Below are 24,068 nucleotides of genomic sequence, written 5' to 3'. Positions count from 1 at the left end.
CGCTATATTCACCTCTTGGACCAGATCTGAGCTCCATTTAGGACTAAATCAAGAACTGCCTCTCCTCTTGTGAGTTCCAGGACTACTGGCTCCAAGAAGCACTCATTTAAGGTATCAAGAAACTTTACCTCTGTACCCTGTCCTGAGGTGACATGTACCCAGTCAATATGGGGATAGTAGGATTATTATTATTATAACCTCTCTAATCTGACGGAGCATTTCACAGTCATTAACACCATCCTGGTCAGGTGGTCGGTAATATATCCCTACTGCTATATTCTTATTATTAGAGCATGGAATTACTATCCACAGAGATTCTGTGGTACAGTTTGGTTCATTTAAGATTTTTACTTAATTTGATTATATGCATTCTTTCACACATAGTACCACTCACCCACCAGCATGACCAGTTCTGTCCTTCAGTATATTTTGTATCCTGGTATTACTGTGTCCCATTGATTATCCTCATTCCACCAAGTTTCTGTGATGCCTGTTATAGCAATATCGTAATTTAATGAGGCACTCTAGTTCACCCATCTTATTATTTAGACTTCTAGCATTTGTAGATAAGTACTTTAAAAACTTGTCACTTTTTAGCTTTCTGCCATTACATGATGTAATTGAATGGGGCTTTTTCATTTCATTGTTTCTGATCTGACCCTGCCTGTATTTTATCATCTTCCATCCTCTGCTACTCACTAGAACATAGAGAATCTCCATTAATAGATCCTCCCCAAAGGATGTCTCTGTTCAAACCATGTGCTCCTCCACACCTGTCGGCTTTCCCCCAGCCCATAGTTTAAAAACTGCTCTACGACCTTTTTAATTTTAAGTGCCAGCCATCTGGTTCCATTTTAGTTTAGGTGGAGCCCATCCTTCCTGTTTAGGCTCCCTCTTCCCCAAAAGTTTCCCCAATTCTTAACAAATCTGAACCACTCCTCTCTACACCATCATCTCATCCATGCATTGAGATCGTACAGTTCTGCCCGTATACCTGGCCCTGCACATGGAACTGGAAGCATTTCAGAGAATGCTACCATGGAGGTCCTGGACTTCAATCTCTTACCGAGCAGCCTAACTTTGGCCTCCACGACCTTCTTCCCTATGTCATTGGTACCTACATGTACCAAGACCACAGGATCCTCCCCAGCACTACACATAACCTATCTAGATGTCTCGAGAGAACTGAAACCTTCGCACCAGGCAGGCAAGTCACCATGTGGTTCTTCCGGTCATCACAAACCCAGCTATCTATGTTTCTAATGATCAAATCACTTATAACTAGTACCTGTCTCTTCCAATAACTGGAGTTCCCTCCCCCCTTGGAGAGGTATCCTTCGTGCGAGGGGATACCACGACATCATCTGGAAGGAGAGTCCCAACTATGGGATTATTTCTCTTTGCTCCAGTTGGATGTTCTCCTTCCCTGAGACTTTCATCATCCTCCACAGCACAGAGGCTGTCGGACTGGGGGTGGGACCATTCTACTGTGTCCTAGAAAGTCTCATCTATGTACCTCTCTGTCTCTCTTAGCTCCTCCAGTTCAGCCACTCTGGTCTGCAAAGCGCATACACAGTCTCTGAGGGCCAGGATATCTTTGAACTGAAAGCACTCATACTTATCTTTTTCCTTCTGCAGCTCATTCCCTTGTTGTTGATTTGTTTTTATCAGGAGATGTTTTTGGCTTTAAGTTTAAAGAATGTTAAGTATATCTAGCACCCTCTCACATGACCCTGTAAACTCCCTCACAAAACTCCCCTGTTCGCTGCTCCTGTTCACTAGCTCCTCTGGTCGCTTAGGAGCAGGCTTTTTAAAGTCCTGGTCTTCCTGACCCCTGGTTAAGGGTTGATGGGTGCTAAAGGGCTTAGGAATCAAAGCCTCATTAAGAAGCTCTCAGCCTTACCTAGCAGGCCACTAGGCTCAGAACATGGTCCCCAAAACAAACAGATCACACAATATATTTCAGTCAAGCAGCAAGCACACCACAGAAACAAACACACACACTACAAACAACAAACTTACTCCATGCGTCGCTCCTCCTTCACCTTCTGAGGTATCATTTGAAAACTCATAACTTGCTGATCAGTAATATCATGGTAAAATCCACATAGCAACATTATGTGTACAGTTATGAACATAAGCTCAAATCGTGACTGATGTGCGTTTCCCAAATAAGTCTGGAGAATGGCTAAACCAGTTTCTCAAAGACAAGGGGCAAGCTAACACCCCAGCTAGCTGTCAACAAAGCTGATTCGCCACTTAATAGGTGATGGCCTTTTATTGGCAAGAAAGGGGAATAGGGAAGAAAGAGATTTGCATCTCCACCAGATCCCCTCTTGGTTCTCAGCTAGAAAAGCTTTTCAAAGAAGGACTGAAAGTATAAAAAGGAGGGGCAAACTCCCCAAAGGCCCCTCTTCCCCCTCTCATCTCATTCTCTGCACTTGAGAAGACAAAGGCAACAGCCGTTGGACTCTAAAGAGTTTGGTCAGTAATGCTGTTCGAAGCATGTGCTAAGCAACATTGCTTTAAATCTAATATAGTTTGTCAAGTTAGGCACTCAAAAGCATTTTAGCTTCATTTCTGACTCTTATGCCTCATTACTTGTACTCAGTCAAAAATCTATGTCTTTGCAGTTAATAAACTTGTTTTGTTCTTTTACCTAATCCAGTATATTTAAATTAAAGTGTCTGGGTAACACTATTTAAGGTACTGTATATTATTCCCTTAAAGGAATAACGGATTTAATAATCTGACCTGTCCAGGAGAGGGCTGGACAGTACAAGACATGCATTTTGGGGGGCGAATCTGTGACTGGGAGTGTGTGGGGATCACTCGGCAGAGGTAACCAACGCTGGTAAAAGCCAAAATGTAACCACACGGACCTTCAGAATGTGTCTGCCATGCTGGAAATAGCGACGAGTCCTGTGGCACCTTATAGACTAACAGACATATTGGAGCATAAGCTTTCGTGGGTGAATACCCACTTGCGTCTGATGAAGTGGGTATTCACCCACGAAAGCTCATGCTCCAATACATCTGTTAGTCTATAAAAAGCCACGGGACTCTGCCGCTTTTTACAGATCCAGACTAACGTGACTACATCCCTGATACTTGATACCATGCTGGGAATAGTGGCCCTGGTGGGAGCTACTTCAGCAAGGCTTTGTAACCTAAGTTTGCGGGGCAGAGTGACACTGTCCCCCACTGCTATGGATTGCACCCTAGGATGTCACAGTATTTATTCCTCATTTTCATCTTTAGAGAAAAAAAGACAGTCTTTTGGTTAAGGCACTGTACTAGCTCTCAGAAGATAGGGGCTCACTTCCCAGTTCTAGCATAGACTTCTTGTAGAACTTTGGTCGTATCATTTAATCTCTTTGTGCCCCAAATGGGGATGACAATACTTCTTTTCTCCCAGCCCGTATCTGTCTCACCTGTTTAGTCTGTAAGCTCTTTGGAGCTGGAAGCATCTCTTATTAGATTTGTACAGCACTTAGCACAATGGGCCCCAGACTGGGCATATAACAATATATTTATAATGATAAATCTGTGAAAAATGCTGGCTCAGTTCTTCGTATAGAAAAGCCAGGCCCTGACTCTGCAAACCCTTAAGAATGTGCTTAACTTATGCCATCACTGCAGCAATGTAGCTACACAGGTCTATTATTATTGCAATGTTATCCATTAAATTTCTTATAGCAATAAATTGTCAGGAAAGCACCTACCACGGAGTGAGCACACCAATTTAATAATGGAATAAAATAATTACTTTCCTTACATTTGTATATTTAATTACAATTTTAATAATGTAAATGCACCAAAGATAAAAATTATTGTATATTTGTATAACTGATAAAAATAAATTATTTTAATTTACAGTATATTGCATTTAGTTTGCTTTATCCACAAACAAAAGCTTTTGAAATTCTCTTGTTAAAATAGAGACAAAGTGGGTGAGGGAATATCTTCTATAGGACTAACTTTAACCAACATGGTAAAATACTTATTTACATTGCAAAACAGTTTCTTTCTGAATTCAAAGCTGTTTATAGTATGCAAAACATAAGAATTAATGGAATCGATCTTCAGTGAACAGATAAAAAGGATGAAATTTCGAAAAAGTATAAAGAGAGTTAAGCACCCAACTCTAACTGGCTTTCAGTGGGAACATAAATCTCTTATGCACTTTTTAAAACCCCATCCAAAATGTCTTATGTATGGATTTATAAAAAGACTTACGAATGAAAAATGGCTAAAATTCAAACCTATCATGCAGAAAGAGATAAGCAGCTAGTGAGGTCTGAATCAAAGAACATTTTAATAGACTCTTGAAATCTTCAAGAGACATTCAAAACCCATATTTTTAAACACATGCTAATGTTTCAATGTTTTATCTTTCATCATTCAATATAATCTCATCTGAATTCAAACTGAAAAGTTTTACTTGGGTTTGCCACAGGAAAGTATTTGCAGTTTAACTTCCATGACTACATAATAAATATGCTTGCATAACAAAATATATATGTTTCATTAACAAACATGTGCTTCTATATGATTCAAATTGGTGGCAGTTCTAAGGGTTTTGCTTCACTTTCCACTTCTATTTGAAAGGAACTGATGTTTTTTTCAACATACTTTGCAATTTACTATTGTTAAGCTTTTCTGTGTTTTTGTAATAGTCGTTTTTTTCTCATTATCTGCAAACTTTCTAAAAATATAAATAATACACAAACAATAATTAAAACAACAACCTACAACACAGAAGACTGACTGATTCATTTACCCAGGTCAAAGTGTGATGCAGTCACCTGGGCACTAGGTTAAGAACCACACACTCTTCCGTGCTAATCTTGGATTTGACCAAGACCTTTTGCAGTCTTGGGCAGGTCCCTTAACCTCTATCTGTTATGTCTGTTTCAATCTGTAAAATGGAGATAACAATACTTAGCTATGAAGCTAGTAGCAATGTCCTGATGATTAACTGTTTGACATTGCACTTTGAAGATGAAAAGCATAATTTAAGTGGTAAGTATTATTTTAGCATTGAAGGAAGGAATATTTGCCTTTCAAGAAACAGATACATTTTATTTAGTAGACAGCTTTCTCCAGGAAACTTTCCAAACTAGCACCTAAAATGTCCATCAATGTAGTCTATGACTCTATTGTAGTCTCATAATATATTAACACTTAACAATAAAAAGAAATAAAATTAAATTACAATAATGCAAGAACTAATGCACAGCTGGGATACAATATAGCAAAGGTTTCAGAGTAGCAGCCGTGTTAGTCTGTATCCGCAAAAAGAACAAGAGTACTTGTGGCACCTTAGAGGCTAACAAATTTATTTCAGCATGAGCTTTCGTGAGCTACAGCTCACGAAAGCTCATGCTGAAATAAATTTGTTAATATAGCAATGCAGTCCAAGTGGAGTTACCATAATATCATCACTGCTCAATGACACCTTATTGGTGATCATAATCTAACTCAAACCACTTTAGTATTAATAAGGTTTTAATACAAAGGAGTTGATGTTTGCATTGTGATAAACAATACATGGACACTGGGTGTGCTTTCCATATAATACAATTTAAACTAGATAAAACATAGCCTCTGTACATTATGTGTATCAGGAGACTTGACAAGTTTCACAAAAGCATTGTAGGTGAATTCATGTAGATGGGAAGGGTATTTCTGCATTTTAGAGCATTTGAACTTAAAATGTTTAGCTAAAATTAACAACCAGTGTAACAAGAATACATACGTCAAGATTCATTCTCATCAAATCCTTGTGCCTTCTGCATTCTGCCACCCAGCCCACTCTTAAAATAAATGAAATGTTGCCTCTCTCCTGGATAAGGGCCACAGATGTTAACAAAAGCCATTACACTGATAATAGCTGGTGGACTTACCCTATCTTCCACCAGAGCTGTTTGGTCTAGCACACATTCCCATCTCTGCCTAGCACACTTTCCCCAAAACAGATATTAACAGAAAATTCTATGACAAGAAAAATATGCTGAATCATGAAGTTAATTATATTTTTGGCTTTTGTTACCTCTCCTTGATACTATTAATTTTTTTGGCATTAAGTCACAGTACAGTTCTTAACACTATCTACTTCATTTGGATAAATGACACTTGGCAGTATCATTTCCAACTTTCATGCCAAAACCTCAACAGGAATTTTGTAATCCATATATAAATAGCAAAATGATACAGCATTACAACATAAATTTCCGATTTCTTCAAAAGGTAATAAAGAAAAGGCTTAAAAGTTCTGCATCCATACAGAGGAGATGGCTGAGAAGATGAATTCCCTGATACAGAGAAAGGCTGCAAGCAGGAAGTGAGAGAGAAGGTTTCCCCCAAATATTCAACATTACAAATTTCAAATCTCTCTGGTCTTGGAAACTGGCCAGACTTGGACCAGTTAATGATTTCTTCTTTGGTTTGATAAGATTTTTTTTTTCCAATTTGTTCACTGCAATGCAACATGACGATTTGTAATTAAATTCAAGATGAACCCTAGTTTTCCCTCTAAAGTTAAACATTCCTACTCCCACTTACGTTTTAAATACAGCTATGAAAACGTAACCAAAATTTCTCCTTATTCAGAGTTTCCCTCTCAATCTGGCCTTTCCAAGAAACAACTAGACCTTCCTGGATTTTTACTGCCAACTTAGCACTTCTCATACTGAACATGGTCAACTAGAGCTTGAGTTCAAGCTTTAATTTCCTCTGTTTTGGCTCACCATGAGCACTTTCTTTTGGGCACCATTCAAGTGTCCAGTTTTTTCTTGGAAGAAATAACTGTGTTTTTATAGGACTAGACAGTTTTGCTCCTTTTGGGAAATTCATTCTATTTTACTGATGTCACTTCTGATTTTCAGGCTCAGATAGCTGTAATTACACAATGGAAACTTGTATCCAAAATCTTGTTTGATTCACCAAACTTAAGTATTCAGATTTTAACATGATAATATATTCAAGGAAAAAAACCTCATGCACTCACCTTTCCTTCTTCCCCTGCATCCTTTCTACTTAATAATGCTGATCTAATTATGTCAGTGTCTACACTATAGCTTTGCTCCCACCAGTGTAAGTGCCCTACTACACAAACACACTAACTCCATCCACCTCCACGAGAGGGATAGGCTTATGTCTGTGTAGTCAGGGAAACTACAGGGGAGCACGGGGCAATTTACATCAGCTGTTGGCTGTCTTATCCATTTCATGGACAAGAAAGCCAGGCAGCTGGAGCTCCTCTGGAGAGCTGGGCAGCTGGACCCTTCTCCCAGCTGAGAGAGAGGCGAGAATGAACCCTGGTCCTGACCAGGACCCAGGTGAGAAGCCCAGGTGGCTGGACCCAGTTCCTAGTGAGGGGAGCTAAGGAAAGATGATTGGACAGCTGGACTCCGCTCCCAGCTGGGAATGTTGGCTGTCTTGTCAATTTCACCCTGAGAGCTGTGAAATTGACAAGGCGTCCCAGCTCCTGGTGGGGAGCATGTGGGACAACGGGGAGAAGCCGGACAAGCTGCACCCCATTCCCCAGGAGTGAGAAACAGGGAAGAGAGAAGCCCTGGGTGGCTTCCCCCTACTCCTGGCAGGAACAGGAGGCAAGAAGTCCCCCGATGGCTCTCTCTCTCCTTCTCCCCACACTCTCGGCTGGGAAGGAGGAGTGGAGGTGGGGGAGGGCAGGAGCCTGTGGTGCAGCTGGTCTCCTAGCAGGGAGCTTCCAACAGAGCTGAGAAAACAGACTCTGAGCTCCCCCACACTGCCCCACTTGAGTCGGCAGAAGTGCTCCTGGTGAGGATGCGCACCACCAACCAAAGGAAAGTAGTATGGACATGCACCACCGCAGTCACTGCAGTGGCTGTATTTACCTTTCTAGTATAGACATACCGAGTCTCCTAAGCAAATACTTTAATGTTACACCACTCAGTGCTGTAATTTAGGTAAGTAAAATTCTCCCATCTTTATGCTGTATTGAAGTGTTTCATTGTATTTTTATCTGGATTCACTACTACTTTTACTTATTATACTAGTAACTGGCGTAGTCCATAAATATCACACTCAGTATAATTAGTGCTCTGCATTTTCAGTTTTTACTGATTTTCACTAATTACTAATTAATTTTAAAAATTAGGGTTTTTTTTAATTAAAGGAGTTCCATTTTTACTGATTTACACCCATTTATCAATCCACTCAATATTTTTTCAGGTACTTATTTTTGTTAACATTAACACTTTACACAGTTATGTGCTGCAGCTCTGAGACTGAAGCAGTTCCACAGTGCAAAAAATACACTGTGGAGGTCAGAAAAATCAACCAACGTTGACTGAGCTATGATTGACTCACAAGGGGAGGCTGCCCGCCTATTTCTTTGTGTCTATTTAGTGGGGCGCTGAATTTAAACAATCAGGTATGGACAGATAAGATAAAAATTTAAACGTAGGGTGAAAACACAAATCTGTGTCTAAATACCAACAATAAAATCAGTGCTTAGAAATTATCAAGAAAAGTAAAGACAGGAGTGAAGAGAATCAATTGTGCTTCAAGTACTGCACCACTGAAGTCAGTGTTCGTGCTGACAGAACAAAGGAGCACGTAGAAAGCAAGCAACACAAGAAACTTGAAGAAAGTGAGCATTTGGATAAACAGTCAATATCAGGAGCATTCACCAGGGCTTTAATGAAAGAGGACACAGCACAATTGTGTCAATGAATTTGTGTGTGCTCTTTGTTTTGCCAGACCACCACTGTTAATTGCAGATGACTATTGATGACTTTGTGCGACAATACCATTCCACAGCAAAAATGTTTACTAATGCAGAAAACCCCACCTCATAAGTATCGGAACAAAAATGATGCAAGTAATTGATGGAAATGTGTTGTCTCGTCTTTATTTTTGATGAGTCTCCTGATACTTTGGAGCATCCAACTCTTGGCCTTTTGTTTTTGTTTTTTTATTTCAAATCAAGTAAACTCACATTATTTTGTGCTGATGTGATATTCATCCTCTCTACTGGCTGCCATTTTCTCAACACAGCAATAATTGACATGTTTGAGATGTACCAACTAACTTGGAAAAGTGCAGCCACAACTAACAAAATTCTGCTTTCTACTGGCTAAGTTCACATGGGAAATTAAAATCAATCACAAACCAGATCTGCTATGTATTACCTGTCCTGCTCATCTGATTAACACTGAGCTGTCAGCAGCTACTGTTACAGAAGAAATGAAAGACGTGAAATTCTGCATCACTGGATTCCAGGCCATTTTAAAGCATGTGAACACGCTGAAGGCTTTGATTTGCACAGTGAGAGATAATTGTAGAGCCAAGTACTGATTAGCTACCCCAGTTGTGGCACATCAGTGGATGTAAACAAAGCATGGACTGTGCCAATGTGTCTCCTAGGGATCATCCTGAGTTTGTTGGTTCTAAAGCAGAAACTCAGAAGAGGCTGACAAATAACCAAAATGACTTCCAGATTCTGCACACTAAGATAATGTTCATTGTTGAAAACTTAGAATCACTGTGTGACACACAGAAAACATTGGCGTTTTCTTCGACTACTGCTAATACGTTGCTAATACAGACTTTACCTTATTCTAACAACCAAAATCTCAGCTAAATTGAGCACAAAAGCTGCAGGACAAACATATGGTGAGAAAACCCAACTGTTTCTGAAAATCCAATAAACCAAGAAAGCATTCAAAAATCTTCAATACAATGCTCAGCGAAAAATTGAAAATGACAGTGGCCTGTAATCTGAACCCTGAAGAGTTTGGTGCATATAGAAAATGCCTAAATGTAACTGGTCCCCTGGAACTGAATTTTCACTCAGTCAATTAATGCTCACCCTTAAAAATATTGAGTACATTCATACTTAAATTACACGTTCCCTGTCTCTGGTCTTTGACATGGTGGATTTATTCGTCCGTCAAATAAAGGAAGATCAAGCAAAGTTACATAGATAAGAGGAAGCACAGTGGTTATTCACACATATTTGCCTGCATTGATTAGGGCTGACATTTAATTTCCATCACAAACTCAGGCATATCAGAGGCTTTCTCCACCAAGGAAGAGACATAGGCAACTTGGAATCTAGGCAATTTCATAAACTGTGTTTAAAGCATTTTAAGGTACTATATCTGCCTCAACTCCCATTGCCAGGATTTGAGGGTTTAGAATCACATTCTTTTATTATTTACAAATATTTTTCTCTTTCCAGTTTTGTGAAAGATAGTCACAAAAAACAGAGGAAACAAGGAAAGTGGCTTTTCACAAAAAGGACTGTCAACAGCACTAAATAAACTGGAAAAAATATGTTTCTTCTAATCTTAGTTATAGTCAATTTAGGTATTACAAGCGACAATAATAGATCAAACATCTTTAGTGTGATATATAAATTGACAGTATGCGTATTCAATTCACAGTCCCTGTCCTAGCATAAATGTCTGTGAGACATCAACGCTTTGAAGGGTCTGATAATAGAAGAAGTTGTTGCTGGGAAATTGGGAAGCAGGAACAATTTCAATTCAAACAGAAGGATACTAAAACCATATAGGAACAATAATCTTATTCATAAAGCACAGAATAAGCAGATAGTTCTAAAAAAACCAAACATTCAGAACTGGAAGAGCAGCAAAAGCCAAATACCCATCAATACAGACTTCCTGGCTGCCCACTGTAATGTCTGTACTACTAGCTTTCCATAGAGTAATTGTAAGAGAAAGTAAATGGCTCAAAAGAGCTCCTGCTCCACATTGGTCTATGATCTGTGAATGTAACATTGCAATAGGACTTTTTTTTTTTTTTAAATCAACAAGGTAAAAATAGTAGTATCAGAGGAAGTGATTTAGGACTGACATTCATATTACCACCATAATGCTCATAAAAAGATAATTGTTTGCATTAGTCCACTTTTTAAAAGTGCAAGATTTAGTTAATAACTCTTTAAAAAGCAAAATGAATTCTCCACAATCCACATGGATCATTTCAAGCAAACCACCTTTCTACTATACTAGTATTAGTGCAACATTCATTCTAACACATATAACTAAGTACACCCAAAAGAACAGCCTAGTGTACTGTGCTCTGTGCTATCATAAGAAACACCCAGAGATTATGTCTCTCAAGACACCTTCTTCGAAGAGGTGGAGAGAAGCTGGAAGTGTTGCATATATTCCATACCTAGCATCCTGCTGGAGAGTGCATCATATTTCCCACCCTGCACTTCAAGATAGAGGTGTAATTTCCAGATCAAGGAAGCATGCCCGCATTAGCTCTGATCAAGCTAGCGTGCTAAAAATAGAAGTGTAGCAGGGGTACCATGAGGGTCTAGCTGCTAGAGAGATCACTTGATCATTGCCTGTTATGTTCACTCACTCTGGGGCACCTGGCATTGGCCACCGTCGGTAGACAGATACTGGGCTAGATGGACCTTTGGTCTAACCCGGTACGGCCGTTCTTATGCCCTGAGAACAATCTCATCTGAGATGCTAGGTACATACTCGGGCAGCTAGCCTCTCCTCTTGCACATGCTGCTACAGCTACACTTCTACTTTTAGCACATAAGCTTGACCAGAGGTAGCCCAGATATGTCCCTTGAGCTGGAAATTACACCTCTATCCCAAAGTGTAGACACATCCATAGCGACCGGTTGCGGAGAAGGTGAAGAGCAGTATAGAAAAAGCATAACGGACCCCATGTTCAGCACTGCTATAGCAAGATCAGATCTCAAGATAAAGAAACTGGGCCAGGGGAAAGCAGACACCTTTGTTCCGATACTCTACTCCACTTTAATAGGGCGAAATTAAGGTAATTTCAATAGCACAGAAAGAGAATATATGCTATAATATGATTGGCAATGTACAGCAAGTGCTGGGTCAACTAGACAAACATTTTGCATTTAAAATCAACACAGAATATGATGAAATCAGGTAGCCATAACAATACACTTGAGTCATGACCCAAAAATACTACAACTCACAATATTTTCAATATGTAGTTTGGACCATTACTGAAGAATACCAAAACTGAGTATAGTATTTTCCATGGAATTGAGAGCTACTTAATCAGCAGAATGCAAATAATAGTGTCTCTATGTATGTCAACCCAAAAGATAAACAAAAAAACCATCACATACAGACACAAGCAGATATGAACAATATAACTTTAATTAATGATTGTCAAGTACTTTGGACATGTAATTAACCCTGACAATATTCCTGTGAAGTAGTAAAGAAACAAAGACAAAAATATGAAGTGGCTTGCCTGCAGCCACCCATCCGCAGAACCAGAAACTTCTAAAAGCCAAACCCATGTTAATTTCTCAAGACCCTGCTCCCTCCTCAGAACGTTCAGTAAAGAACCATCAGGGGTAAGTATCCTCCAGTGAATCACCTAGATTACAGCGCTGCATCATGATTCAGTGTAAAATGAAATATAAAGAACATGCCTTTCCCCAATGCACAGGATCTGGGCTGTCTACTCATTTGCAACAAACTGTAAAGCAGACAGACACATTATCTACAAGACTATCAACTCTCCAGTTATCTGAATATATAGTCTAAGAATTTACAAAATATTACAATAAAAATAAATAAAACTTTACACCATATATGCAAAAACCAGACACTCAATCTTACTTCTCCATGCCTTAAAGGTGTAATTGCTCCTCTTGCTACCCCCATTCGAAAAAGGGTTTCCGTGGCCTGCATATAAAAATAAAAAATTGTTATTCTGAAAAGACAATATAGTAATGATGACTATTATTGTTCAGCTATTAAGTTTGACTTACATTTTAGTCTAAGTATTAACTGTTTTACTACTCAACCATTTAAATAAGAATATTCAGAAAAAAATCCTACATGGTAACCTTCTTTCAAGGGCTATCAAGCAAAAGAGACATTCCGGAACACATCTTTAGACTGAAATCCCTGCAAATGTGCCATTTTATTTACGTTGTCAGGGTTTTCAAAGTTTCTGTTTTAGTAATATGAGTGTAAAGTAATGAAGAAGCTTTGCAGGCCACACTATGGGATGAAACCAGTCCTTTATAGTATCTGAGCCCTTATCAGCTCCTTGGCAGTAGTGACATCACAAAATGGGGACTTATAGTAGAGAAGCCAAGGAGCACAATTTTGGGCTGAAGAAATGGTTACTCACCCTGTGCAGAAACTGTGGTTCTTTGAGATGTGTTCCCATATGGGAGTTCCACTTGAGATGCACTAGTGCTCACCTATGCCCTGGTCAGAGATTTCTCAAAGCAGTGTCCATTCATCCTGCACGTGTGTTAATCCTGTGCCCTGTCCCATTGTCATATAGTGCTATGCGGTCAAACTGCCCCCAGTTCCTTCTCTACCATAAAGCCTCATGGCAGAAAATTCCGAAGCAGAAGGGGAAGAGGGTATGTAGTTGAGCACCCAAAAGGACACATCTCGAAGAACCATAGCTACTGCACAGAGTGAGTCACCATTTCTTCTTCCTCAAGTAGTTCCTTATAAGTGCTTCACGCTAGATGAGTACTGAGCAGTACCGGTTAAGGTAGAGGGAGCTTCAGACTTCAATCCAGTACAGCAGAAAGTATAGCTGAGCTGCACCCTGTATCAGAGGTGGAGTTGTGAGTTATTGCATAGCATTCAGAGAATGCATGTATAGAAGCCCATGCAGTGGCTTTATAGATTTGGATGATCAGTATGTTTTTGAGGAAGACCACGAAAGTGACAATAGACCTTACAGAATGGATACATATGAGTAAGGGCAGCTCAATGTTATGAGACAAGTAACAGGAGTTAATGCAGTCTGACAACTGTAAGTCTCTGGTTAGAGATTACCAACCCCTTTGAGCTGTCTGCTATCAAGACGAATAACTTGTCAACTTTTCTGAAGGGTTTCCTTCTATCTTGATAGAAGGCCAGAGCTCTCCCGACATTCAGTATATGCAGCAGTGCATCCTGGGGATTCAGATGTGGTTTTGGATAGGAGATAGGCAATGAATGGGCTGATTGAGATGGAATTCAGAAGAGATCTTAGGTAAGAACATGGGGTGGGGCCAGAGCATGACCTTGTATTTAAAAAAACACCATGAAGGGGGGAGGAGAGTATGCCATCAGGGTCCCTATTTCACCAACCCCTTCCACCAACATAATGACTATCAGCAATACTGTCTTCCTTGATAATGGAGCAATTAGCAAGTAGCCAGAGGTTCAATGGGTAGTCTTGTGAGGCATTTAAGGACCAGGTTGAGGTCTTATATTGGGGAAGGACGTTGGACCAGTAGATAGAAGTTCCCCAGCCCTCGGAGGAATCTGGCTGGTGTCGGGTTGGGTAAAGATGGAATAACCCTCTATTGGGGGTTGAAAAGCCATGAGGACCGCCCGGTGGATGGCAGACTAGAGGTTTTCGGAGGCAAGGTAGTCTAGTATATCTGGAAGCGATGCGGTTATCGGTGAAAGTTGTCTGCTATCACACCAACTGGCAAAACGCATCCATTTTGAGAATACATGTAGCGAGTAGACTGTTTCCTGCTGTGTAATAGGACTCTTTTTATATCCTCTGAGCAGCTTATCTCCATTATCGGGAGCCATCGACTAACCATGGTTTGAGACAAAGCATTGCAAGATTGGGGTGAAAAAATCTTCCTGCCCTCTTGCAACAGGAGATAGGGAGCAGTGCAGAGAGTGATCTGTGGGCATACAGACAGATGTATCAGATAAGGATACTACATTTGCATGCACCAGGTCAGGCCTATTAAGATGACCCTGTCCGCCTCTATTTTGAGAATAACTTTGCCTATTGGGAGTGGGTGGGGGTGACGTGGAAAAGCATTAGGAGGGTTGACGACCACTGAAGGTGATAAGCATCCCCGAAGGATTGGTGACACAGAAGTGGGTACATTTCTTGTTTGCCTCCGTGGCAAACAAATCTATCTGGGGGGGTACCCCATTGATGAAATATGTTGGCATCTATTTCCCACTCAGGGTATTGAAAGAAGTGTCTGTTGAGCACCTCCGCAATCACATTCTGAATGTCCGGGAGATAGGCAGCTGTGATAGTAATGTGATTCTGTATACACCACTTCCAGAGTCTGACACCTTAGTGCAAAGGGAATGGGATCTTGCTTCTCCCTAGTTGTTGAAGTAAAACATTAATGATATATTGTCAGTCATTATATATATGTGTTCATCCTTGATTAGTCATAGGAATTGGAGACAGGTGTATCTGATACGCTGAACTCCAAGAGATTGATATGCAGCATCATCTCTGGCAACATCCACTTGCCTTGGACCGTACTAGTGTCTAGATGTGCGTCCCACTTTAGCAGAGAGGCATCCATCGTTGCAATGACCATTGTGGGAGGATATGTGAATGGACCTTCTGGAACTTCCACCAGCTGAGGGATTGTTTCATGAAGATGGGTATGGAATGAAGCATATCTAGACTGTGTCTAGCGGGTGAAAAATGGTTCTGAACCATCTTTGGAGGCAGCGCATTTGAAGTCTGGAATGTTCCATCATGAAGGCGATGGCCGCCATGCGCCCTAGTAATTGAATGCAGTTCCCGACCATGGTTTGTGGGCTGAGCTGAACCATGTATGCTATGTAGAAATGAGCCACAAACCTGTGCCAAGGAAGGTAGGCTGTCTCTGTTATTGAACTAAGATGTGTCCCTATAAACTCCAGGGTCTGTACTAGGGCCAAGATGGATTTTTGTATGTTCAGTAGCAGGCCCAACTGGCAGAAGAGGCCTGGGGCTTGGAAGTTGCCGAAGACATCAGCTCCAGGCAGCAGCCTGTTAGCAACCATTCCTCCAGGTAAGGCAATACTAAAATACCTTTTCTGCAGAGCTGTGCTGCTACACCAATATGACCTTCTAAAAGAACCTCAGGGTGGATGATAGGCCAAAGGGGAGCACACAATATTGGAAGTGGTCCAGGCCAACAATCAAATGGGCGAATCATCTGTGGGATCAGTGGATAGTGATGTGGAAATACACATCTTCAGGGTCAAGGGCTGAAAACCAATTTCCTTGCTCTAGTGAGGAAATTAAAGCTGTGCGTCACAATTTTGAATTTCTGCACATTCATATAGGCATTGAGCAGTCTCAAGTCTAGGATAGTTCTCCAACCTCCACTCTTTTTAGTATCAGGAAATAACCTGAATAAAACCCCTTCTCTCTTTGCTGCATGGGCGTTGTTCTATAACTCCCAAATGCAAAAAAGCACCTATTTCTTGATGAAGCATGCTCTCGTGAGAGGGGTCCCTGAAGCGGGACAAGGAAAGGAGGTTCATTTGTGGAACTGAAGTAAAGTGGATTGTGTAACCTGTGGAGACGATCTCCAAGACCAACTTGTCTGTAGTGATCAACTCCCAGGCTCACTTGCAGTGTGAAGGATGGCTGGTGAATTGGTGCAATGGAAGAGGATGAGGACTAACACATCAAAATTGCTGCTTGAAGGTAGATGGGTGAGAGGCAGGAGGCTGAGAAGTGGATGGTTTCCTTCTTTGAAACCTCTGTCTTCTTTGGTATGGTTCATATACCCTCTGGGAGGGAAGGAATTTGATGGGCCGAAACTCTGAGGTATCTGAGATTTGCTTAGCTTTCTCTTGAATGTAGGGGTGTAAATACCAAGAGAATGCAAAATCACTCTAGAATCCTTCAGTGTTCATACAGACTCATGTGTAGTATCTGTGAACAACTTAGGTCCATCAAAAGAAAGATCCTTAACCATGGTCTGAACCTCCTTCGGGAAACCGGAGAGCTGGAACAAGGAGGCTCTTCCTATTACCATTGCTATGGTGATTGAATGAGTGGTGGTGTCACCACAGTCGAGGGAGGCTTGCAAGATTGTCCTGGCCAGTTGCTGGCCCTCCACGACAATTGCTTGAAACTTCTCCCTCTGTTCCATCAGTATGTAGTCGATGAAGGAGGTTAATTTGAAGTAGCTGACATGGTTATACCTTGCCATCAAAGTCTGATAAGTGGTAGTGCTACCTTCTTCCTAGTAGATCAGAGCGCCTGTGGCCTTTATCATGTTCATTCACTGCATCCACTATCAAGGAATTAGGTGAGGGATGGGAAAATAAAAACTCTGAGTCCTTTGCTGGGACATAACACTCCTTGTCTGCTCTTATCCATGTCAGTGGAATAGAAGCTGGAGTGTGCCAAATGATCTTTGCTGGATCTAAAAGAGCCTCATTGACAAGTAAGGCTAAACGGGCTGATACAGGTGAGTGAAGGATATTGAGAAGCTTATAAAGGAGACTCTGTAAACTCCTTGAGTGGAAGCTGCAAGGAGTCTGCTACTCTCTTGATTATTTAAAATCATCTGCCAGGGAAAGGGTAGCTGGCTTAACTACATCCAGAGATGAAGAGAAGATGTGGTCTGCAGACAAAACCTCTTCAGCAGCTCTAGACTTTTGCGCCTCAAAAGATTCCTCGAGAGTCAAATCTTCTGGGGGGAGCAAGTGATGCTGGTTGTTCCTCTCTATAGGTGGTAGCACTGGATGCTTTGGAGATTTGTTGGCAATAAGTCACCCAAGGGTTCCAATACAGCAAAGGAGGAGGCACCAAAGGGTGCTCATACTGGCGAGGTATTGGTGGTAATTGTGGGCCATGAGCAGTGGCAACTTCACCAGAAGCCTCTGGGAAGGGACTTTTGAAGGAGTAGGGAGAGCAACCCTGAACTAAAACTTGTGAGACTGAGGCGCGGTCCTCAACAGAATCTTCTTCCTCAAGTTCATTGAAGAACGGTGCAGCGTCTCAGGAGATCTGAGATGCAATAATTGGTACCAGGCAAACCTCAGGAGATCAGGATGTCCTCGGTACCGAGAGCACATCGGAGCCTAGGAGCAGAGAGTCAGGAGTCTCAGATACAACCAGGTCCCAGAGAAAATGGAACTCTTGCAGTACCATGAGGGGCACTGGTACCAAGGCTGATGACTCAAATAAAAGCAATTACTGATCATAGAAAAAACTAACACTAACTTAGTGCTAACTATGAGTAAAGAGAATTAGAGTTGAGATCTCAAAAGAGCAACTGCTAGAGCTCTGTCTCAGCCTGAGGCACTTGGGAAGGAACTAGGGGTGCTTTATCTGTGCAGTGTTATATGACAATGGGACAGGGCACAAGACTGATTAACAGGCATGCACAGGTTGAAGGGACACTGCTATGAGAAATCCCTGATCACGGGCATAGGAGGCGGTAATGGACTTAGAGTGGAACACCCGTAGGGATACTACTACTAGAAGAATTTTTTTTTTTTTTTTAAGATTAGTTTTTGTTTGTGATGATTATCTCCTCCTTTGCTCGGTTAGTAGGGACAATTAACACATATATCTGAAATAACTGGAGCTTACCGACTTTTCAGAAAGTGAATGAACAGCATGGCGTTGCCTGTGTACCTTATTAGAAGAGGAAAATCATGCAAGTGAAACATCTTGGAAAAGCGTTTAGCACTAGTTAATATTTCTAGTCACGTGCCTGCGGGCTGGTGGCTTTTGTAGAAAGAAAAGAAACAGGAAGCACCTCACCCGTGTGCCATGTCCTTACACTTATATCTGGGATGTGATCAGATATGAGAATAAATTTACTCCTTGCAAATGTGGACTCACACTTGAACATCATCTTCTATAATTTATCTGTTCTGAAATGAAGTAGTATGCCTTTCATATAATTTAGGGTAGTGGGCTTTTATTTAAACTGTCTATAATGAATGTAGCCTTTTCCATAGAAAATGGATCTGTTCATGAACATAAAAAGTCTATGTTTAAGGGTAGACTATATATATACACACAGAGAGAGAAAGAGAGTTTAAAGCAAGCTACTGTTTAGAAGACAAAAACATGGATAAACTATAAAATATATTCAGAACATGAAAAGTAATTAAGCAAAAATAGTATCTCAGCTCTATTTATTTCTAATTTGGTGACTTTACATAGTAATGCACAGTGATTGGTACTGTAAGTAGCTCGATGCTGAAAGAACTACCAGATCTACTGTTTTCTTACCGCTGTGTTTCAGGATATCCACTACATAAATTCAAGTAAAAGACAACAGTATCTCATAAGTTTGATGTACTTTTTTACATGGCATAAATTCAGAATAATCTACTATTCTTCTTACAAATATATATATATATATATATATATACACACACACACACACACACACACACACACACACACAATAGCTTACTATATACATATTTATTTTCATTTTATTTAAAGAAGCAGAAGCAGATCTATGGAAGAGCTTTCATTTGTGTTGTACTGTCTTTTCTCCTTGTAAATGAATGCAACAGCTCCAGAACACTGGACTTCAGAATTTATTAGCTCATTTCCACCCACACAATCCATAGCAAATCCAAAATCTGATCATTCTTCTTCATCCTCTCAGAGAATAAAGGAGTGAGAGAACCCCACACAACCTTTTGTATGCCGCAGAATTGGTTTCTTTCATCAGCTTTTGCCACCAACATTTTTAAGGATGTTTCAGTCAAATAGAGCATTCTGTCAATACAGCTAAACTTCCTTTGTTTCTATTGAAAACCACTGGTGTGTGTGACTTCCCTTTCACCTCTGCTAGTATGAGCTCTCTTTTAATACACTTGTACTCGCACAGTTAAGACCAGATGTCAAAGCCATGAAGAAACAAGGGGCAAATTCACAGCATTTGCAAATCTGGCACCATAGATGTCTTGACAGGAGCACCACTCTTCACGTGCTGAGTGTCACTAAGAAGATTAACGCTACTATCATAGTTTCCGACCCAGATAGCGGTGGGGGAAATGAGGCCACCTATAGCTATTCACTAATTGACAATGACATGGTCACTGGGATAATGATAGAGTTTTTTCCTATGTAAAACCCAAAGAAGACAATAAGAAGCTGTGTATTTAAAAGGGTAACAATTAGACAAAAGACAAAGGGTTGATAAATGTTTGAGGGTAAGGGGGTAGGTGTTCACATAATATACTGATTTTGTTAAATTAAAGTTAGTATCTCATCCATTCAGTCATAGCTATGCAACAATTGTGTTTGGAGATTATACAACAGTGGTCCCCAAAAGTTCTCTCTCACCACTCCTCCCCCCCACTCCTGTCCCTCTTCATCACTACCATCTCCCCACGGAGCCAGGGGTGGGCCTGCAACTCTGGGAAGGGGGGACGTGGACAGGGATAACGGGTCAGAGGCTTGGGCCACAGCTGTGGGCAGGGCCAGGAGCCGAGCCTTGGCCAAGGGCCAGGACCGACAGCTGGGGCCAGGAGCAGATGTGGGTGGCACTCCCTCCCCACCCCTGTAGGGGCAGGCTTGGTCCCAGCTATGTCCCTCCCCCGCCCCCAAAAAAAGCTTCTCCATGTCTTCCGAGGGGGGGGGCACGCCCCACAGTTTGGGGACCTCTGTGCTATAATAACTGGATGTCTTAAATGAAAGAAAACAAAAACAAACCTTTCACTTCTCATAAAGTGATTTCATAATTCTTTATAAATTTTAAATATCACCACACTGACTCTGCAAAGCAGAAGACAGAATTTATCAGGATACTAAAGTTACCATGCATCAACAAGTAAGAACATCTCATACATTTTAAATGAAAAGTTATGGCTAAAAAACACTGGGAATGAAATGAGACATCCTAATACTTCAAATCTTTAAAATGTATTTTCAAATATAGTATAGGTTGATAGAATCTTATTAAGGTTGCCCAACACTTCCATTATAAAACCTTGTTTTCAGTTGCCTATAACTTTGCCAAACTTTAAACATTTGAACTTACAGTTTCCATACAATGTCTCCCCCTGAGGCTGCTTTTTTAAATAAATAAATACACACATAAATTTATTAAATGTCAGTAACAACTGTCCAGCTGCTTCCAAGAACCATGTTAAGGAAAAATATGTTTTTTCCATGTTAAACAAATTCTGGCAACTTTTTCTTTCAGAAACTCTAGCAACCCCATTCTTTGGAAGGGGGTAGCTTTTTAAAAAAATAAAATAAAATAAAAAATTTGACTTCTGCTATCCTCATGAAAAACCACACAAATATGGGTTTTGAATAACCTCAGTTCACATATGCTCAGTAGAGACTGCTAGAGCTTCGCTGCTTAAATTCCCAAATATTCCATCTGCACTGGGCATGCTCCAGGACAGCTCTGAGCAGAGCTTTCCCTTCCAATTGCAGTTCCTGGTTGCCCCAGGCTATGCCACGACCAGACACCAGAACTCAGAGCAGGGAGCTTGTCTCTCCTGTGCTCTCAATGCTTCCTTACTACTGATACCCAGGTGGGAAGCTGTCTGAATAGCCTGCAGAAGGGACAAAAGTCTGGAAGGGAGAAGAGACCGGGACAGGAGCAGTGGGGGAACTGGGATTGGGAGTTGCAGGGGAGACTAGGAAAAGCTAAGCAAGAAGCTGATAAGGGGAACTGAGATTGAGAGTTATAACGGAGATACCAAGGCTAGCAGGCATGGGGACCAGGAATTGTAGTGGACACTGAGACTGGAGGGCCAAGGAGACTGGGAATGCGCTACATGAGGAAAATTGGACTCAAATGAAGAGTCAATGGTGTAGAAGAGAGAGGACTGGTGAGAAGGGAAATGGCAGAAGGAATAAAGCCTCAGGAAAAAACAAGCAGAAGAGTACACCCACTGAAGCATATTTCTTTCTAGAGCCGGTAGTGGAACCCAAGATTTCTGAGTCTCACCATTTTTCTGCTGTGAGCAAATTTCCGTGAAACCCACCGGCAAAGTGTCCCAACCACCTCTTGTGCTGGTCCACACACAAGATAACCTACTACTGCTATCTCTTACAAACTCAAGTGGCAAAGGTCAGTGCAGTATATTCAAAAGCACCAAACCTACTAATGAACCATGTGGTTGTCACTATGATGCAACATGATGTAACTTTTTTTTAATTTTCAGTTGATTTTTTTAAAAACCTAATAAATTACATATCAAAATCTACATTAAAAGAACATTATTAAGGCTGCAAAGTAAAGTGCTCAAAAGTTAGGAAACCCCCCTTCTGCTTTTGCATTATGATACAGTCTTTAATTACAGGATCACAGTCACATTTCCACAGAACCCATGCATCATTCAGTACACAGGGTGGACCTGCTCTGGAGATGAATCAGGGTTGTGTATTGAACAAGACTTGTTTACAGAACCCTTGCCTCATTCGTTGCAGAAGTTGGAAGGTGTGTAGTGAATGAGGCAGGAGATGGCAGGAAGAGAAATTATGGTCTCATGCTTAAACGAGAGGAATTGAATTTTATCCCTGCCCCTGCCACAGAATTCCTATATGATGCTAGGCAAGTCACTTAGACCCAGCTTTTCACAAATGGTCACAAATTCCGTGTTCCTCATTCTCTGGGTGCCTGACTGGACTCACTGTCAATGGGAGCTGTGCTTTGAACATATAATATGCTACATAATGCTATGTAGTCTGAAAAATCAGGAATTAGGTGTCTCAATTTGCGCATTCAAAATTATGAATATTTTTACCTTAATCTTTCTCAGCCTCAATCCCCATGTGTTCCCACTATCAACATACATCATGACCTCTTCCAAAATACAGGCCACAAAAATTCACCCAATAATTCCTACAGTGAAGGGAATTATTCCTCCATAGTATATAATGTTCACTGTTGGCATGAGTAATTTGCAGCTGAAATAGAGCACGTCTTTTAAAAAGGAATATATTTCAGAAAACTTCTCAATACAAATAAAATATTGATACCAAAAATACATTTAATAGTTTCTGACAAAGTTGTCAGCAAAGCTGTCACCAGGTGGACAACAGAAAACTCCTCATTCTTCAATCCCCTATCAATCTATGTTTTCTTTTCTATAAAGTTATAAATCACCAAACAATTTTTAAGATCAGGAAAATAAATGCTTATAAATGTCAGGAGCTATAATTTCCTAATTTTTCTGTAATTTCCCCCAAAGAAAGAAATCTATTACTCCACATAATAGCTTGGAAAATCACAATATACCATAGTTCCATACATGTCCAAGTTGAGACAGGTAGATCTGAGTCGTCAGCACAGAGGTGGTAGTTGAATTTGTGTTTGCAGGTAAGATTACCCAGACATAAGGTATAGAAGGGACAAGAGAAGAGGACCAAAGGCAGAGCTCTATGGAACCCCCACAAAATGTTGGAAAGAAGATAAGGAGGATCCTTTGCAGGACATACTGAAAGAGCAATTGGAAAGGAAGGAGAAGAACCAGGAAAGGAGAGTCACAGAAGCCAACACTAGAACAAAGTTTAGAGAAGAGAAGAGAAGAGAAGAGAAGAGAAGAGAAGAGAAGAGAAGAGAAGAGAAGAGAAGAGAAGAGAAGAGAAGAGAAGAGAAGAGAACCACAGCCACCGCCATCACAGCAGAAGCGAGAAAGAGGAAGAATGGAAATCCCATTGTGCTTTCTGGTATATTCCAGGATGAAGGAATAAACACAGAGGCCACATTCAGGTAATCATTTCTTTTATATGTGGGATCTGTCATACTGAAACAGATCAGTGATCTGTATATTACTGGCACTTATCTGCTTCAGAAAAAAATTATGTAACTATGCAATACAACATCATAGGTGAGGTTTCTTTGTGACCCATGCTGGTGATTAGTCTGCGGTGAGATTCATACTGACGGCCCTTGTAAATTTTTATCCTAGATTGTATATTTGCAAATGCTGCTCCTATTCACGTGAGTACTTAATTAATTTTTAATCTCTCCCCCCAAATAAGAAGAAAGAGAAAAGGATCAGTCATTATCCTCTAATATTTCAATAGGTTAAATTACCACAGTATGTACTAATTTTTCCCTAGTTAAAAAAGCTTATTGGCTTGTCTGCCATTTTAACTAGGAAAAAATGTATTATTGATCAATGATGTTTGAGGACAGATACTAGTGCAGGGATCCCCAACACGGTGCCCGTGAGCGCCATGGCACCCGCCGAGGCATCTATGTGCGCCCACGTACTGGCCGGTGGACAAGCATCCGCCGAAATGCCGCCGATGAGCAGCATCATCAGGAGACATCACCGCCAAAATGCTGCCGAAAAGTG

The 24,068-nt window shown here is 40.8% G+C and overlaps 1 protein-coding gene across 3 annotated transcripts in view; it reads right to left on the bottom strand.

The window, feature by feature from the left end:
• Window positions 1-24,068, bottom strand: part of TMEM135 (transmembrane protein 135) — a 418,948-nt gene that overhangs the window by 222,786 nt on the left and 172,094 nt on the right. Inside the window, exons 5-6 of one of the 3 annotated variants that reach the window (XM_030558973.1) lie at window positions 18,367-18,411; window positions 12,654-12,719 (exon numbers count right to left, since the gene is read on the bottom strand). The exons of 1 other annotated variant lie outside the window; for it this stretch is intronic. In XM_030558973.1, coding sequence (XP_030414833.1) covers window positions 12,654-12,719; window positions 18,367-18,411 — 111 coding nt within the window. The remainder of the gene's footprint in view (window positions 1-12,653; window positions 12,720-18,366; window positions 18,412-24,068) is intronic. One more of the 3 variants, XM_030558983.1, reaches the window with a different exon arrangement.

This window comes from Gopherus evgoodei, chromosome 1 (assembly GCF_007399415.2).
Source record: "Gopherus evgoodei ecotype Sinaloan lineage chromosome 1, rGopEvg1_v1.p, whole genome shotgun sequence".
Taxonomy (NCBI): Eukaryota; Metazoa; Chordata; order Testudines; family Testudinidae; genus Gopherus; species Gopherus evgoodei.
The sequence above is the reverse complement of the archived record's forward strand: the minus strand, read 5'-3'. Positions and strand labels throughout refer to the sequence as shown.